Source organism: Suncus etruscus, chromosome 11 (genome assembly GCF_024139225.1).
Source record: "Suncus etruscus isolate mSunEtr1 chromosome 11, mSunEtr1.pri.cur, whole genome shotgun sequence".
Lineage (NCBI taxonomy): Eukaryota > Metazoa > Chordata > Mammalia > Eulipotyphla > Soricidae > Suncus > Suncus etruscus.
The window spans coordinates 86,467,461-86,486,641 of NC_064858.1; the positions used below are offsets into that span (position 1 = coordinate 86,467,461).

Here is a 19,181-nt window from a genome sequence, read left to right on the forward strand (position 1 = left end):
TTGGGAGAGGCCAGGACTAAGGTCTCGGTAGGGAACTAACCAGAATCTGTGTTAGGCAGTCTAGGGCAGAGAAGCTGGGTGAGCCAATGCGAGGAAAACCTCCCAGCCTGCAGCCTTGACTATCCCTGCAACGCTGCAAGACTGCACTTACTGAGGCCCTCCAATTCCATAGCAGGGCGGCAACAGAGAAACAGGGACTGTGTCCAGTGACAGATTTTTTTTTATATTTAAAAACAAAATCAACCTCCCCCCAAGAGCCTCCCCAAACAAACAAAAAAATCCGATTAAATAAAATTTACAGTGAATATACCCAGCAAACGTCTTTATGTGTAATTAAATACTGTGTCTGTTACTGTGGCACGAACCTCAAACAAACAATATACAAGTGTTCTGGGGGTTTTTAACTCTGTGAGGCTTGGGGGAGACAAGTTGGGAGAAGTGAGAGAAAAGGGAAATCAAATTTGTTTTTTTTTCTTAATTCTGTCCATATAAATATATTCATAAAGACCAAAAAAGAAAAGGGAATTTGGGATAAAAAGGTAATAGGAGAATAGGGGAGTGTGGGGCCTTCCCAATTCTGCCTGACCAAAAAGTATGAAATTAATTTCACGGTAGGAGGAGAGATAAAAAAAAATGATAGAAGAGGATGGGAAGGAAGAGAGAAGCAGCAGTGAGGGTCAGGGAATAAGAGGGGACCTATGGCAGGGAGTGAGGAGCCCAGTGCCAGCGTGGCTTCTCTTCCCATCTTCGCCCCAAGTCAGGGGCCAGCTCGGGGTCAGTTCTTACTCTCTGCCTCTGTCTATGTGCGTCAGGTGCCTCTTCACCCTGCCCCAGCTCCACTGGGTGGTTCCCTTCTCCTCCTCCATTTATTGGGAGCTGGCTCGCTCCAAGATCCTCAGGTCATAGTTCTTTTTGGCCATTCGAAGTTTGAAGCGACTCACGGAGTTGTTGAGGCGAAGGGAGGCATTTTGGGCAGCCAGGGGGCTGGGGAACACAGCCACGATGGTGTACAAGGCAGCGAGGTCCGCGTGGCGGCCGTTCTCGGCAGTCCCACCGTTGTCTCCTCCACCCCCCCCAGGCAGCCCATGAGCCTCTTTGAGCCACTGGATCTTGGCACCAGACATGGCGAGCTGAGTGAAGAGTTTATCCGCCTCGGTCCGGGTGATGCCTTCAGGGAGATCTGTCACCTCTAGCACCCGACCGAGGACTGGAAAGGGAGGAGAAAGGACATAGGGACATGGTTATGAGGCGACCAGGGTAGAGAGAACTGGGCAGTGGCCAAGCAGGTAGATCTGACTGATTATGTCTGTATACAGTGTTTGCAAAAGCTCACCTTCCCCCATTTCACTCTTTCTGACCTCTCCCAATAACCCAACTCCCCACCATCAAGCATCTGATCAGGGCTGCTGAGAGTAACCTTCCTTCTTCTGGGCTAGAGGTCTAAGCAAGATGGGGAGTCTAAATCCTGGACTTAAGACTGGAGTTCCAGGGGCCGGGTGGTGGCGCTAGAGGTAAGGTGCCTGCCCCTTGCCTGCGCTAGCCTTGGACAGACCTCGGTTCGATCCCCCAGTGTCCCATATGGTCCCCCAAGCCAGGAGCAACTTCTGAGCGCATAGCCAGGAGTAACCCCTGAGCATTACCGGGTGTGGCCCCAAAAAAAAAAAAAAAAAAAAAGACTGGAGTCCCAGACCCCTGTTCTCTAATAGGGAGCTCAAGATAGTGCTTTTGCTAATAGTTCTTATTTATTTTTGGGCCACATCTGATGATGCTCAGGGTTACTCCTACTTCTGCATTCAAGAATCATTCCTGGAGGTACTCAGAACCATATGGAGATAGAACCCAGGTTGGCTGGGTGCAAGGCAAGTGCCCTACCCTCTGTACTATCACTCTGGCTACTCTTTTTTTGTGTGTGTGTGTTTTTTGGGTCACACCCGGCAGTACTCAGGGGTTATTCCTGGCTCCAGGCTCAGAAATTGCTCCTGGCAGGCACGGGGGACCATATGGGACGCCGGGATTCGAACCTCCTGCATGGGATGACCTCCTGCATGAAAGGCAAATGCCTTACTTCCATGCTATCTCTCTGGCCCCACTCTGGCTACTCTTGCTAATGTTCCTTCACAAAGTCAATAGCCAGTGTGAAATATATTCCTTATTTCCTTCCTTATCGTGAGGAAAGTCAGTTTCCCATCCTTTTCTCACTTAGCAAAGTGTTCCATATTGGAGAAACCCTGAGAGGTCTGCATTGCCTAGCATGAAGGCCTGCCAGAGAAAAGTTTCTCCCTCTAAAACCTGTCTAGCTTCTCTAGATTAGCTCTGGTATCAATAGACATCCTAGAGTGAGGTCTGGACCAGCCTGACTCTTAGTTAATAAGAAGCATAGTCCCTATCATTGTGTCTTCCTTCCCTCCTTCCTTCCTTCCTTCCCTCCTTCCTTCCTTCCTTCCTTCCTTCCTTCCTTCCTTCCTTCCTTCCTTCCTTCCTTCCTTCCTTCCTTCCTTCCTTCCTTCCTTCCTTCTTTCCCTCCTTCTTTCCTTCCTTCCTTCCTTCCTTCTTCCTTCCTTCCCTCCTTCCCTCCTTCCTTCCTTCCTTCCTTCCTTCCCTCCTTCCTTCCTTCCCTCCTTCCTTCCTTCCTTCCTTCCTTCCTTCCTTCCTTCCTTCCTTCCCTCCTTCCTTCCTTCCTTCCTTCCTTCTTCCTTCCTTCCTTCCCTCCTTCCTTCCTTCCTTCCTTCCTTCCTTCCTTCCTTCCTTCCTTCCTCCTTCCTTCCTTCCTTCCTTCCTTCCTTCCTTCCTTCCTTCCTTCCTTCCTTCCTTCCTTCCTTCCTTCCTTCTTTCCTTCCTTCCTTCCTTCCCTCCCTCCCTCCCTCCCTCCCTCCCTCCCTCCCTCCTTCCTTCCTTCCCTCCCTCCCTCCCTCCCTCCCTCCCTCCTTCCTTCCTTCCTTCCTTCCTTCCTTCCTTCCTTCCTTCCTTCCTTCCTTCTTCCTTCCCTCCCTCCCTCCCTCCCTCCCTCCCTCCCTCCCTTCCTTCCTTCCTTCCTTCCTTCCTTCCTTCCTTCCTTCCTTCTTCCTTCCCTCCCTCCCTCCCTCCCTCCCTCCCTCCCTCCCTCCCTCCCTCCCTCCCTCCCTCCCTCCCTCCCTCCTTCCTTCCTTCCTTCCTTCCTTCCTTCCTTCCTTCCTTCCTTCCTTCCTTCTTTCAATTTTGGTTTTTGGGTCACACCCAGCAGCGCTCAGGGGTTATTCCTGGCTCTACGCTCAGAATCGCTCCTGGCAGGCTCAGGGGACCTTATGGGATGCCGGGATTCAAACCACCACACTGACAGCATGCAAGGTAAACGCCTTACCTCCATGCTATCTCTCCGGCCCCATTGTGTTTTTCTTAATTTCATTTTCCTAAATCCTGGGATTACTTGGATAGGAAGGCTAAGATACTTTTTCATGCTCTTGAGTACAAGAGGTTTTCATTCTATTCCTCACCTTACGCTTGTTTTTCTACCTGTCCCAATCTGGTTACATAAAAAATTGGGAGCTTGGGACTCAGCATCCTGTTACTCACCAACGTCTGTTGTCCCTAGGTCAGTGGAGGCAGATTTGAGTGCTTGTCTCTTGCTTCGGTTTCCATGCTTCAATCCACTCTGCCCCTTCAACATGGAAACAATTCTCACTGCCAGTAATAACATTGACTGCCTTGCACATCGATGACTGCTTGAGAGGCTTGAGAAGCTGTTTCCAACTCAGAGGTTCCCCCATCCGATCAGGCAATTAAATTGATCAGAGGATAACTACTGAGAAACAAAGATCCCTTCCTTTTGGGATTGTGGGGAGAAATAAGTACAAAGGCGGAGGCTTAGACTCTTCTTAGTGTTGTGCTCTTGTCTATCAAGCTGATCATGGTGAGAGGCACGGAGGTAGGGGCCCAGATAGAACCTACCGGTGGACACTCTTACCTGGTGTACTGTGTAAGACGACTGGCCGTGGAGCAAGGGGGGGCACATGGACAAGTTGTACTGTAATGGCTGGCCCAAGAGTGAGTAGCGTCCATCACCTAAGGAGGAAAAGTAGATGATTTCCTGGGAGTTTAAACTTCATAGTATGATACCCTGACTTTTTAAGTTTTTGAGACACACACCCCACCTTCACCAGTACAACATTCCCATCACCAATGCTCCATGTTTCTCTCCTCATTCCGCCTGTATTCGAGATAGGCTTTCTACTTCCCTCACTCATTTGACATTTTTTTTTTTGTTTGTGTTTTTTTGTTTTTTGGGTCACACCCGGCAGCGCTCAGGGGTTATTCCTGGCTCCAGGCTCAGAAATTGCTCCTGGCAGGCTCGGGGGACGATATGAATGCTGGGATTAGAACCAATGACCTTCTGCCTGAAAGGCAAATACCCTGCCTCTATGCTATCTCTCCAGCCCCTCATTTGACATTGTTATGATAGTTCTCAGTGTAGTTATTTCTCTAACTGCACTCACCACTCTGTGGTGAGCTTCATATTGTGAGCTGGTCCTTCCTGCCCTCATCTCTGGGGATTATTTCAATAATGTCTTTTCTTTTTCTTTTTTTTTTTTTGTTTTTTTGGGCCACACCCATTTGATGCTCAGGGGTTACTCCTGGCTAAGTGCTCAGAAATCACCCTGGCTTGGGGGGACCATATAGGACACCCACGGTCCTTCCTTGGCTAGCGCTTGCAAGGCAGACACCTTACCCCTAGCGCCACTTCTCTGGCCCTGTCTTATTTTTCTTAAAACCCATAGATGAGGGGCCGGGCGGTGGCGCTAGAGGTAAGGTGCCTGCCTTGCCTGCGCTAGCCTTGGCCGGACCGCGGTTCGATCCCCCGGCGTCCCATATGGTCCCCCAAGCCAGGAGCGACTTCTGAGCGCATAGCCAGGAGTAACCCCTGAGCGTCACTGGGTGTGGCCCAAAAACCAAAAACCAAAAAAAAAAAAAAAAAAAAAAAAAGAAAACCCATAGATGAGTGAGACTATTCTGTGTGTCTTTCTCCCTCTGACTTATTTCACTCAGCATAATAGATTCTATGTACATTCATCAGACTTTATCTCGCCTGACAGCTGCCCTTCAACAGATGAATGGCTAAAGAAACTGTGGTACATATACACAATGACATATTCTGCCTTTTTAATCGTTTTTGAGACACACCTAGTTTTTACTCCATGTGTACTGGGTTCCTCCTGGCTCTAAGCTCACTGATCACTCCTGGTGGGCTTGGGGGACCATACAGGGTGCCAGGGAATGAACCTTGGGTTGGAACCATGCACAGCAAACACCGTACACATGAACTGTCACTCCAGATCTTCTGCTCTATAAAGTTTTTTTTTTTTTTTTTTTTTTGCTCTATAAAGTTTTTAATTCACGGTCTCATGTTATTGTTATTAATTTTTTTTTATATTTTGGGGGGGCCATTCTTGCTGGTGCTCAAAGATGACTCCTGGCTTTGCACTGAAGGATCATTATTGGCAGGGCTTGGGGGACATTTGGGTGACTGAACCTGGGTCAGTTGCCTGAAAGGAAAGTGCTTTACTCCCCTGTACTATGGTTCCAGCCTCTCTCTTGCATGTTATTTTTATCTGTTTGTGATAACCAAGGCAAAAGTAGATGATGTTATTGCCATCTTAAGTATATTAACTTCACTTTCTATATTATAAAACTGAGATTTGGTTCCCAGTTTAAGAATCATTGCAAATTAGGTAATGGTGAAACTAGAATCTGAATTCAAGTCTTGTGTTTATTATATTTTTGGTGGAGGGTGTCTCAACCACACCAGGTAGTGCTCAGTGGGGCTACTAATGGCTCCTAGCTCTGTGCTGAGGGTCTGTTGGTGCCAGGGATAAAACTGATACTAGCCACATGCAAGGCAAGTGCCTTAACAAAATTCAGTGAAGAGTGTGTGTGTGTTTGTGTGTTTACATGCATGCACACTGACAGAAATAAAATCCAGAGCATCATACATTCAGACGAATGTCTTACAGCTGAGTACACATCTCTGGCTCCTCAGTGACCTTCTCTCCAGTTCACAATCATCTAACTTCCTTAGCAGTAACTACTAAGTATGGAGAGAAACTCTGGAGTAATTTTACTACGGGCAGTGCTGTCGTAGGGTAGGTAGGCATCCTTGGGCCTAAATGTGGATATTCCAGGATCAAATGGGTCTCGGAGTTGAATGATCAGTCATATTGGTTCTCTTCCTGTTGCTACTCTCTGGATATCCTCACCTACGTATGGGATAGAAGTGTGAATCTGGTGGTAGCCAGGCTGAAATCTAACCCCTCACCTTGTGCTGGACCCCCAGGTCGGGGGAACTGTGTGAGGACTGGAAGGGGGCTGAGTCCAGTGCAAACATTGCTGAGGCTGGCAACAGGAGAAGGTGCTGGAGATTGGGTAGGAGATGTGACGGGGCTGCTGCTGAGTTGTGAGGTGGCCTGTGGGAGACAGGAACACGTAGCACATCAACAACAAACATTAATTACCCTTGGGATAATCTTCTAATTTGGCTTAAAATTCACCTCCCTCAGGAAAATGTCTCTTGCTGAACTCAGCTGAAGTCACAGTGCTGCTTCAAACTTCCCCCTCTGTCTCTAATGAGTTTATGATATTTTAACATCTACTTCGGAATAAGTATTCTCCTAGCATTTTCAAGTATGTGTCCCATCTGCCATCTCAAATCTCAGGCTCCTTCAATGAAAATGCTCTCCTGGACATCTTGTGTGTTTTGCCACAAAAATCTGCACTGGAAAAGCCAGATGAAAGAGGCTTCTGGTAGGGCAAGAGCAATAGCACAGCGAGTAGGGTGTTGCCCTGAATGTAGCTGAACCGGGTTTGACCCCTGGCATCCTATATGGTCCCCTGAGCCTGCCAGGAGTAATTTCTGAGTGCAGAGCCAGGATTAACTCCTGAGTGCTGCTGGATGTGGCTACCCTAAAAACCAAAAAAACAAAAGAGGCTTTGGGGCCAATGACACAGGTTATTTCCTCAGAAGAATCTCATCTTGTTGTTTTGGGCTGTGGCTGGCTCTGGGTGCTACTCCTAGTCTGAGCAGGGTTCCCCCAGCGAAACATGTGCTCCATCCAGCCCTCTGGTGTACTTTCCCTAGTGTGTTTACTCTTTTGCCAGGATAAAGCTGGTTGCTGGCCTTACCTGGGCACTGTTGTCAGGACTGTACAGGTCTCCAGGTTTCTGTCCCCGTTGATCCATGCTATAGTATTTACAGTGACTCCACTGGACCATAGATGGGTTCTGTGGGGGCTGGGGTCCATTTGGAACATTGAGTTGCATGACCACCACACCTGGTCCAGATGGTGACACTCCTGAGAGGCAGGAAGAAAGCAGTTGGCTGTAAATTCATACTCTGTTGGCCTTCCAGCCAGCCCTGAGTGGGAAAGGGAAAAAGCAAATCCACCTACTTGCTTCCGGCTTATTTAACTGTGTCCTTCCAGTAAGTTAAAAACAGTTCTGACTGGTTTATATTTCCTCCCCAATTCGTAGGAGTTTGGAAGGGACACAGTCCTAGAGGGTAATGCTTTCCCAGACTTCAACTGGGGGAGTATGCTTTGTTATGCCTAGTAGAGAGCTACTTTATTCGGTCAAAATTGGATACTACTAAATACCAGGTTAAACTGTTCGGATGAGGAAGAAACAACAAACTGAGCATCTGCTTTCATCCCAGTTACCACATGGTTCCTTAGACACTGAGGGAACAACACCAGAGTACCACTATATGGCCCTAAACTAAGCCCCCAAATACAGTAACAAAAAACCTAGGTTGTTCTAATGTCTGGGTGTCATTCAGGTGTTAGTCCAAGGTGTAGACCAGAGGCTTCTCTGGTGATGGTCATAGATAAGTAAACAGTTTTTAGAAATAAATAGGCAGAGACTCTAGCACATTGTCCAGAGCTCACTCCTGGCAGTGCTTAAAGGACTATGTGGTGGGCCCGGAGAGATAGCACAGCAGCGTTTGCCTTGCAAGCAGCCAATTCAGAACCTAAGGTGGTTGGTTCGAATCTCGGTATCCCATATGGTCCCCCGTGCCTGCCAGGAGCTATTTCTGAGCAGACAGCCAGGAGTAACCCCTGAGCATTGTCGGGTGTGGCCCAAAAACCAAAAAAAACAAAAACAAAAACAAAAAAAAAAAACAAAACGGACTATGTGGTGCCAGAATCAACCTGGGCCCCTAGGATGCAAATCATGCTTACTAGCCTTTTGAAACATTTCCCATGTTTGAGATGGGAACATTTTAGGCAGAGGGAATAGCATAAAGGTGCGTGTCATATTCAGGGGAAGAGAGAGAATATAGTGGGTAAGATGCTTGCCTTGTACACAGCTTATTGTGGTTCAATCCTCAGCACCAATATGGTTTCCCCAATCCCTGATAGTAGTAATCCCTGAGTACAGAGACAGGAGTAAGCTCTGAGCACAGCTATGTGTGGCTCCCCAAATGAAAAATTCTCCCAAAACCTGAAACTCTGGGGCTGGAGAGATAGCATGGAGGTAAGGCGTTTGCCTTTCATGCAGAAGGTCATTGGTTATAATCCTGGCATCCCATATAGTCCCCAGAGCCCACCAGGAGCGATTTCTGAGCGTGGAGCCAGGAGTAACCCCTGAGCGCTGCCGGTGTGACCCAAAAACCAAAAACAAACAAACAAACAAAAAATAACAAAAAGCCTGAAACTCAAAGATGAATCTAATATTCAAAAAATATAAAAGTATTACAAGGTGGTTGAAGTACAGGGCTAGGGAGGAAGAAAAGATAGATTTATTCAATACATGTTTATCTATATTTTAATGTATCATTTCCTAGTCTAGTCACTGAGTATAAAAACAAATAAAACTGATACTGGCCCTCATAAAATCTATTATGGAGTCAGAAAAACAAGAAAATGCTATTAGAGTTTGAAGTCAGAGGCCAGAATAATAGTACAGTGGGTAGGGCATTTGCCTTGCAAGTGACAGATCAAGTTCCACCCCCAGCACCACAGACCGAGTTCCATCCCCAGCACCGCATATGGTCTCCTTAGTTCTGAGTTCTGCCAGGAGTGATTTCTGGGTACAGAGCCAGGAATAAGTCTTGAGCACCACTGAGCAAAACCCCAAAACAAACAAAACAGAAAAAAAGAATAACAACAAAACCCAAATAGAATTCTGTATGTTCTGTGAGCGCCCTTATCTTGTTTGTTTAGGAACAGGACTTGTGCTTCAGAGAGCTAACTCAAGAGGATAAGTATGGGATGGCTGAAGGGAGGCAGAGGTCAGTTAGGAAGCTACTGAAACAGTGTGTGAACAAGAATAGTGTGTGTTGGGGTCAGAACTCTGAAGGTTTCAGTGAGAAGTGCAATAACTGATAGATGCACTTCTGAGGTCTTAGGACAAGAAACCATTGATACCTTACTTACTCCCCTGGGCTGGGGAAAAGAGAAGACATAGTGAGGAGCAGAACAAAGTTCTGGATCTTTCATGATGAGAAGAGATCAGGGAGGAACAATGTGGTGGGCAGTGCCTGCTGGGAGAGCTGGGCAAGAGCTGGGCTTCCTCACAGGAGACTATTTTACAGGAGGGTTTGTGCCTGGCCTCCAACGCTTTCTATGGGGGGCTAGGCTGAGTTCGTGTGGCAGTGGTTGTAGCTTGAAAACCTGCCGCAACGCTGTTGTTTTCATGGCTCAGTGCTCTGAGGCTGCCACTATGGCCGCCATTACACTGCTTTCTGTGATGGGAAAAGTAGCCTCTGCCCTGGGCACCAGTCATGCTGGAAAGTGAGTGTGATTGCTTTTCTCAGGTAGACCAGTCAGGTCAAAAGAGAGGGAAAGCTCTGAGTGAGTAGTCCCAGTGTGGTCCAAAAGCCTAAACATACACGAATACACACATAAAGAAGGAAAAGAAAGGAAAGGAGAGGGAGAGAGAAAGAGGAGAGAAAGAGAGACACAGACACAGACAGATAGGACTAGAGAGAGAAAGAGAGAGAGAGAAGGGAGGGAGGAAAGAAAGAAAAAGAATAGTGGGAGTGCTAGAGAGCAGCTCAAGAAATAGAGTATCTGAGGCTGGGGCTATATACAAAGGATAGGGCATTTGCCTTGTACACGACTCACCCAGGTTTGATCCCTGACATACCAGGGATCACTGCTAGGAATAATTCCTGAGTGCAGATAGAGCCAGGAATAACCTCCGAGCATCACCAGATATGGCCCAAACAAACAAAAACCAAAAAAGAGAGATACAGATTGACAGGCTCATAACAGCTACTCCTGCCACGGAGAACAGGGTATTTCTCAGTATGGCTTCTGGACAGGCATAGGAAAATTGTGGAGTGTCAAGCATTTGACAACTCATTCCTAATTATGTTGTTCTAAGCACTTTATTTCTCCCTCCCAAGACCGTACCTGCTCCAACAACTTCTACCACCTGAATTGCAACTGACCTTATTTAAACACCTCTTTCCTATCCAAGGGACCAACGCAAAAATAATCATATCCTCAGTTCTGGAAGGCAGTTCATAAACTGAGCCTAATGTCCTGAGCCAGGAAGGGTGGGAGATGTGTGAGGTGGGCAGGGTATGAGCAAAAGCAAGGACCACCACAGAGCCATTAGGAGCTATTAGGGTGTTGAAGGGGAGGGACAAAGGGAAGAAAATGCTCCTATAAATTTCTCTGATTCCAACAACCACCATCAAAAAGGCAGGCTTCTGCAATGCAGCCTTGAGAGCCTTCCCACAGAGTTCTCTCCCATTGGCTAGGAGCACTCTTTTCTCACTCAGCTGACTCAGAGTCCTAGTCTGAAGAGCTGATTTGGATGCTTTTCTTCCTCAAGCCAAAAGCTGGTGGCATCAGTTAGCAGTTGAACTGTCTACTTCTTAATGGACATGGCAATAAAACAAAACAAAACAAAACCAAAAAATCCCACTGCCAAGTGACAGCACTTCCATATAATCAGGCTGAGGAAGGAGTCTGGGCTAGGGTATGAAGGGGAAGCAGGGTGCTGAATAAGGAAATCAATTTTGGCTTGAAAGCTCTGAAAAGAAAGGGGACGTGTGAATGGTTTTTTAAGTGGCATCATTAAACCTGGGCAGAAGGTCGATTGGGCAGAGCAAACCATATAAATACAGACAGATGACATTTATGTCTGGCAGAATTGGTTTTTGTTTAGCAGTTTGTTTTTTTTTATTTTTTTTTTAAATCTGAGGCAGAAGACAGATAAGGCATCTTCCTTACCACCAGGAATCAAATTTATGGAAAAGGATGTTTAGAGAAATAAAATCCAGAGGCATCCTTTCCGAATTACAGGGCAGAATCAATAGTATCTTGATCTTATATCCTGCGTGGTGGAGGGGAGGGATATCTTTAGAGAGTAGGAGGGAAAGAGTGAGTCTGAGTTTTGGAAACCCCTCAGTTACACAATGCTCGGGAAGAATGCAATAGGCTATTTCTGTACTTCAGGCCTTCTGACGGTGCTGCTGTGTCATTGTGAGCTGTGAGTCTGTCAATGAGACTGATCACTGTCATTTCACGTCTGTGCGCATTTCTCCCAGACAGCATCGCTAAAGCAAGCCATCATTGTAGAAGGAAGAAAGTGTTTCCTGAGGTGACAGTCACTCTAATATCACAGTGGAAGAATTCACAGACCAGAAGGTAAGCTGGACAACTACAAAAATGTATTAATAAACCAGAACACTTGTTCCAGGAACAGCCCATCTTAATCCCTGCTTTTATTTTTGGAAAAGTGACCATGATGCTATATGGGAGAAGGCAATGACTGTCCTCTGAAGGTGATTGAGCAACCTTGGGAGGCCATGCTTGCCTTCTATCTTCCCAGTAAAGGACAAACGTAGAAAAAGGGCAGATGAAACTCTTTTCGTCTACTTCTCCTAAAATTTACATGAGAAAGAACTGAAAACTCTTAAAATCTAATCTATGGTTTGGTTGGGTGGAACAGAATATCCCATCATCTAGAAAAAACTCAAAGGATCAGTTCACATAGAGAGGAAAGGAAAATGTAACAGAAAATTCCCAAGAGGCAAAGGAACTAGATGATGAAGAGGGTTTCCTTCATTCCTATTGATTTGGGAAGAGCCCAGATTATACTTTTCCAATTTCAGCTCAGCTTTCTAATACAAGCCATTTTCAGGACAATAATTGTTTCACTTTACTTAACCAGTAGTAGATCCAGAGTTAGGTAATAAAAAAATGATTTTTACTTGGTTTGCTCCTGATTTAAAGGCTTTATTTATTGGTGTTTTGGTCACACCTGGAAGTGTTGAGGGCTTACTCCTGGCTCTGCACTCAAGGGACCTTATGAGGTGCTGGGGAATCAAACCTGTGTTAGCAGTGTGCGAGGTCTTGCTTGTTGTACCACCTCTCTAACCTTGAAAGACCTTATATTTGAAGATATGGCAACAGAGACACAAGACCCTTACATAATGCATATACATATATATAAGATATATTACTAAGATATACACAAAAATACATAGGTGTGCATGTACACACAATCACATATTTTAGCAAATAATGATTCTTAGACTGGTTTCTTCAATTTCCTACGATACAGGAGTCTCAATGAAAAGTATTATTTGGATGGGCTGAAGCAGGTATAGCAGGTGCACTTGCCTTCAAAGTACCTAATATGGGTTCAATTCCTAGAACCCTCCATGATACTGAATCTTTTTTTTTTTTTTCTTTTTTGGTTTGTTTTGCTTTTGGGTCACACCCAGCAGCGCTCATGGATTACTCCTGGCTCTATGCTCAGAAATTTCTCCTGGCAAGCTCCAGGGACCATATGGGATGCCTGGATTCTGCATGCAAGGCAAACACTCCACCTCCATGCTATCTCTCCAGCCCCCATGATACTGAATTTTGACAGGAGTGGTCCTAGAGTACAGAGCCAGGAGTAAATCTTGGGCACTGCTATATGGCTCAAAAGACAAAACAACAAAAAAGAAAACTATTACAGGCATAAACTAGAAAAAAACCAAGGGAGACCAATCATATAACTGTTGAACTTTATTAAAACTCTGCTTCTGTGGATTCCATGTCTGTTCTGGATGGAGGTGAAGTCATTGTTCCTTGAAGGTAAGAAAGAACTGATCATATCTTATGCGTAAGATAAAATGTAAAGGGCCTGGAGAGATAGCACAGTGGCATTTTCCTTGCAAGCAGCCGATCCAGGACCAAAGGTGGTTGGTTCAAATCCCGGTATCCCATATGGTCCCCAGTGCCTGCCAGGAGCTATTTCTGAGCAGACAGCCAGGAGTAACCCCTGAGCACCGCCGGGTGTGGCCAAAGAAACAAAACAAAACAACAAAAAAAGATAAAATGTAAAGTTTACTCCACAGATGTTATATAGAGCACAACATTTTTTTTGCTGTTTCTTTGTTTTGGGGCCATGTCCAATTGTGCTCAGGACTTACTCCTGGTTCTGTATAAAGGTATCACTCCAGGAGTGCTCTGGAGACCAGATGGGGTCCCAGGGATCAAACCCAAGTTGGCTACATGCAAATCAAGTGCCCTACCAACTATACTATCACTCTAGCCTATTACTGCAAAAATATTATTTAAAATTAATTAATGGGGGGGACAGAGAGATAGCATGGAGGTAGGACAATTGCCTTGCATGCAGAAGGACGGCAGTTCAAATCCAGACATCCCGGGGCCGGGCGGTGGCGCTGGAGGTAAGGTGCCTGCCTTGCCTGCGCTAGCCTAGGACGGACCTCGGTTCGATCCCCCGGCGTCCCATATGGTCCCCCAAGAAGCCAGGAGCAACTTCTGAGCGCATAGCCAGGAGTAACCCCTGAGCGTCACAGGGTGTGGCTCAAAAACCAAAAACAAAAAAAAAAAAAAAAAAAAAAAAAAAAAAAAAATCAAATCCAGACATCCCATATGGTCCCCCAAGCCTGCCAAGAGTGATTTCTGAGCGTAGAACCAAGAGTAACCCCTGAGCACTGCTGGGTGTGACCCCCCCAAAAATTAATTTGGAGCTGGAGCAATAGTGCAGTGGGTAGGGCATTCACCTTGCACGTGGCTGTCCTGGGTTCGATCCCTGATATCCCAGCCAGAAGTGATTCCTGAGTACAGAGCCAGGAGTAACTCCTGAGCACTGCTAGGTTGTGGCCCCAAACCAACAACATCATCAAAGTTTACTGCTTTACTGTAAGAGAATTACAAAATTGTTCATGATTGAGTTTCAGCCATACCTATTTGCCTATGTGGCAGACACCGTTCTCTCTCTCTCTCTCTCTCTCTCTCTCTCTCTCTCTCTCTCTCTCTCTCTCTCTCTTCTCTCTCTCCCTCACTCATCCTTTTTCTCCTAAAAACTAGTACTAAATATCAGTACTGCAAAAAAAAAAAAAAAAAAAAAAAAAAGGGAAAGGTTCATTTCTATTGCCTTTTTTTTTTTTTTTTTGGTTTTTGGGCCACACCCGGCGGTGCTCAGGGGTTACTCCTGGCTGTCTGCTCAGAAACAGCTCCTGGCAGGCACGGGGGACCATATGGGACACCAGGATTTGAACCAACCACCTTTGGTCCTGGATCGGCTGCTTGCAAGGCAAGCGCCGCTGTGCTATCTCTCCGGGCCCCTCATTTCTATTTCTAAACAGGGAAAACTGACACAATATTTCCTTCATACCAGAAGAGGGCACTCTGACATTCCCACAATAGAGCCGAATGGGATTGGAGGGAACATTCTGTTTCTGTATGTCTGTGTGCTGGGGCACACACCTAGTGGTGCTCAGGGCTAATTCCTGGCTCTGTGCTCAGGGATCACTCCTGGCACACTCAGGGAACCATATGGGGTGCTGGGAATCGAATCTGGGTCAGCTGTATGCAAGACAAGACCTTATCTGCTGTACTCTCTCAGGCCCCCAGAGTCCCCAGAGTTTCTTTACTATTAAAACAAGTTTTTTGTTCTTTTTTTGTTTTTGGGTCACACCTGGCAGCACTTAGGGGCTACTCCTAGCTCTATGCTCAGAAAACGCCCCCACAGGCTTGGGGGACCATATGGGATGCCAGGATTTGAATCACGGTCCTTCTGCATGCAAGGCAAATGCCCCATACCGTTTTTTTTTTTTTGTTTTGTTTTTTGGTTTTTGGTTTTTGGGTCACACCCGGCATTGCTCAGGGGTTACTTCTGGCTGTCTGCTCAGAAATAGTTCCTGGCAGGCACGGGTGACTATATGGGACACCAGCCACATTTGGTCCTGGATCGGCTGCTTGTAAGGCAAACGCCGCTGTGCTATCTCTCTGGGCCCTGGGCCCCATACTGTTAAGACAGATTTTTTTTTTTTTTTGTGGTTTTTGGGTCACACCCGGCAGTGCTCAAGGGTTATTCCTGGCTCCAGGCTCAGAAATTGCTCCTGGCAGGCACCATATGGCAGGGGACCATATGGGGCGCCGGGATTCGAACCGATGACCTCCTGCATGAAAGGCAAACGCCTTACCTCCATGCTATCTCTCCGGCCCCAAGACAGATTTCTATGAGAGGAAACTGTGTTGGGGGAAACTGTGAGAGGTTTTATGACACAACTTGGGATAGCTAGCCTTTAGTGGTTAAACAGGATAACATTTATAGTTCCTACTGGAAGAAAAGGAATAGTAGACAGAAAAGCCTGTTGAAACTATTAATGAGGATGCAGTATGGAATACAGAAAATCAAAACCCAGCGGTGCTCAGGGTTACTCCTGTTCCCGTACATGGGGTAGCAAGTTGTGCTGTAGCTCCCAGGGTTGCTGCATGTAAAACATGCATGAGAGTTCACTGAGCTCCCTGGCCCTCCTCTTGGAGTCTTACAATTTCTTCACAATATCGTGTTAAGAATTGAAGTGACACAAAGTCTATAAGGAGATACAAAAAGCTGTGGGACAAATCTAAGATAGGACTCTTAAATAGCCTCTCACATTCCCAAGAAGAAAGAAAAGCTATCTAAAGGCAGAGTGAGTACAGAGACAGAAGTACTTGTGTCTCAAAGGAATGTGAGTCTAAGTATAATGTTGGGTTCAGGAAAAAAAAAACAAAACAAAGAAAGCCAAGGAATTGGAATGGTTGGTCAGAGGGACAGCTTCCTCAGGATGTCTGCAGCTTAACCAACTTTATTCCTTTAGAGAGGTCAACTTCAACACTCCCAGAAAACACAAGTGATGTTTTGTGTTTGGCATGAGGGAGGTTCCAGCTACAGACAGAGCCAATGTGCAACTCTCTCTGTCCTTCCCAGATCTAGGACATCCATCTTCAGCAGCAATTTGCTCCTGTCAATGCCTAATTACTTTTCATTGCACCCTAGCCCCCACTTTGCCCTCTTACCTGAGTACTGCTGTGGCATCTGTGGTGGACTGCAGGGAGAAGGAGACTGAGGCATCTGGAACTGCTCAGAGCCAGGAGGTTGCAGAAATCCCACAGAAGGGCTGGAGAGATGGAGAAGAAAGGCATGATAAAGAGGTAGAGGGAGGATATACAGCTCCTGACAAACAGCTGCTGCTTCCTGGGCCTCCCCTGTGGGAAGCAGAGGCAGCTCCAAACTATTCCCAGACCAATTTGCCGTGCAATTTCTAAAATCACTCATCAGTTCAAAGTTAATTATATATATTTGTACTTGATCATCTTTCAATTAGGAAGCTGCTAATCAGTGCTACAGATGGAGTGTTAGCGACACATGTTTTAACCAACAGTGTGGAAACAGACATAAACGTTCATATGTACACACACACACACACACACACACACACACACACACACACACACACACACACCATTTCTGACCAAAAAAATTCCAGGGACAGTGCTAGAGAAAGGTTAAAAAAAACTACAGATATATGATTTAGCATATTTATATAATGATAGACTCCCCACAAGACAAATGGGGGAAAACCCACAATGTACAACATACAGACATATGAGAAAAGCAGAAAGAAAAATATACACAATGGGAGACAAACACAGCAAAACATACAGGTAAGCTCAGACAAGTGCTAGCTCCAGCTCAGCTTCTAAATTAGCAGTTTTACTTTGGTTGTGTTTCCTAACATTCCATGCTGGAACTTCCACATTTATAAAAGAGAGAAAGATAAAATAAGGAATTGTTCTTGTTTGCTTGTTTTTTGAGCCACACCTGGTGATGCTCAGGGGTTACTCCTGGCTATGTGCTCAGAATCGCTACTGGCTTGGAGGACCATTGGGGAGAATTGGGAACCACGGTTCGTCCTATGTTAGCTCAAGCAAAGCAGATAGATGCCTTACCATTTGTGCCACTGCTCCGGCCCCTTGTTAGTTTTATTTATTTTTTATTTCTTTTGGTTTTTGGGCCACACCCGACAATGCTCAGGGGTTACTCCTGGCTGTCTGCTCAGAAATAGCTCCTGGCAGGCACGGGGGACCATATGGGACACCGGGATTCGAACTAACCACCTTAGGTTCTGGATTGATTGCTTGCAAGGCAAACACCGCTGTGCTATCTCTCCGGGCCCAGTTTTATTTTTTTTAATTAATTTTTGTTGTTGTTTTTGGGTCACACCCGGCAGCGCTCAGGGGTTACTCCTGGCTCCACGCTCAGAAATCGCTCCTGGCAGGCTCAGGGGACCATATGGGACGCTGGGATTCGAACCAATGACCTTCTGTTAGTTTCATTTTTGTGTCACACCTGGCAGCACTCAAGGATTACTCCTGGCTCTGTGCTCAGAAATCACTCCTGGCAAGCTTGGGGGACCATACTGGATGCTGGGGATCAAACTCTGGCCCGTCCTGGTTTGGCTGCATGTAAGGCAAATGCCCTACTGCTGATCTATATCGCTCTGGCTCTGATATGTTTTCTCTAAAAAATTTATTTATTGGGGGCCGGAGAGATAGCATGGAGGTAGGGTGTTTGCCTTGCATGCAGAAGGACGGTGGTTTGAATCCCGGCATCCCATACAGTCTCCCGAGTCTGCCAGGAGTGATTTCTGAGCATAAAGCCAGGAGTGACCCCTGAGCGTTGCTAGATGTGACCCAAAAACCAACAAACAAAAAAGTATTTATTTTGGAGTCACATCAAGCTATGCTCTGAGCTTACTGCTTGCTCTGTGCTCAGAGATCGCTTCTGACAGGGCTCAGGGAATAATATGGAATGTCAGGGATTGGACCAGGTTGGCCACATGCAAGGCAAGTATCCTACCCGTTGTACTATCTCTCTGGTCCTGATTATTCTTTCTTTTCCCACTTTCCTTCCCTTTGTTGTTATGATCAGGGGTCACACAATTAGTTTTACTCATCAAAAATCACACACCAAAAAAACTGCTACTCTTTCTTTGGTAGTGCTGGGGATTAAGCCCCTACACATAGAAATAAATTTTTAGACGTTCATCTATAACCTCAAGAATAAGCACAAAAAAGTGTACATGTATACACTCTAATTCCTTCTTTTATTGGGGGTGGATGAGTCCTCCAAGAGTGTTTAAGAGGCCCTGGACCATTTCCAATGATACCTGACCTGGTGCTGCTTGGGTTTAGCAGTATTTGGGACCACCAAGGCAACTTTGTTGGTACTCAAAAGACCATGCAGTACTGGGGATCCGTTTTGGAGACAAGCATGCCAGGGATATTTTCCAGCCTTTTTTTTTTTTTTTTTTTTTTTAATATTTTCTAATTTTGGAAAGCACACACGGCAATAATCAGAGATTATTCCTGGTTCTGCACTCAGGAATCATTCCTGGTGGTACCTGGGAGACTATATGGATGCTAGGAATAGAGTCAGGGTTGGTTGCATAAAGGAAGTGCTCTATACACTGTATGATTGCTCCAGTCCTGTGTCCCAGCCCTTTGAATCATCTTCCCATTCCCAAATTGCTGCTTTGTTGTTGTTGTTTTGTTTTTAGGCCATACCAGGTGACACGCAGGGGTTACTCCTATCTCTAAGCTCAGGAATAATTCCTGGCAGGCTCGGGGGACCATACGGATGTCGGGGATCAAACCCAGGTCAGCTGCAAGCAAGGCAAATGCCCTACCCGCTGTACTATCGCTCTGGTTCTGTGCTGCTACATTTATTTATTTATTTATTTATTTATTTATTTATTTATTTATTTTTTGCTGCTACTTTTCATTATAAGCAGTCATACTTCTGGATCTCACTGATCAGGATAAAAAAAAAAGGAAATGATGTTGCTTTCATCCCTGAAGTAAAAATTTGTGGTGGTGCTGATGTGTTCTTATGCAAATGTCAAATTA

At 45.9% G+C, this 19,181-nt stretch overlaps 1 protein-coding gene across 5 annotated transcripts in view; it reads right to left on the minus strand.

Moving 5' to 3' along the window:
* Positions 1-202: 202 nt before the first annotated feature.
* Positions 203-19,181, minus strand: part of R3HDM2 (R3H domain containing 2) — a 183,579-nt gene continuing 164,600 nt past the window's right edge. For all 5 annotated transcript variants that reach the window (XM_049783057.1, XM_049783059.1, XM_049783058.1 and 2 more), the window contains 6 exons: positions 16,290-16,390; positions 7,150-7,319; positions 6,287-6,434; positions 3,941-4,038; positions 3,550-3,634; positions 203-1,207 (listed from right to left, as the gene is read on the minus strand). In XM_049783057.1, the coding sequence (XP_049639014.1) occupies positions 867-1,207; positions 3,550-3,634; positions 3,941-4,038; positions 6,287-6,434; positions 7,150-7,319; positions 16,290-16,390 (943 nt within the window). In that variant the 3' untranslated portion in view covers positions 203-866. The remainder of the gene's footprint in view (positions 1,208-3,549; positions 3,635-3,940; positions 4,039-6,286; positions 6,435-7,149; positions 7,320-16,289; positions 16,391-19,181) is intronic.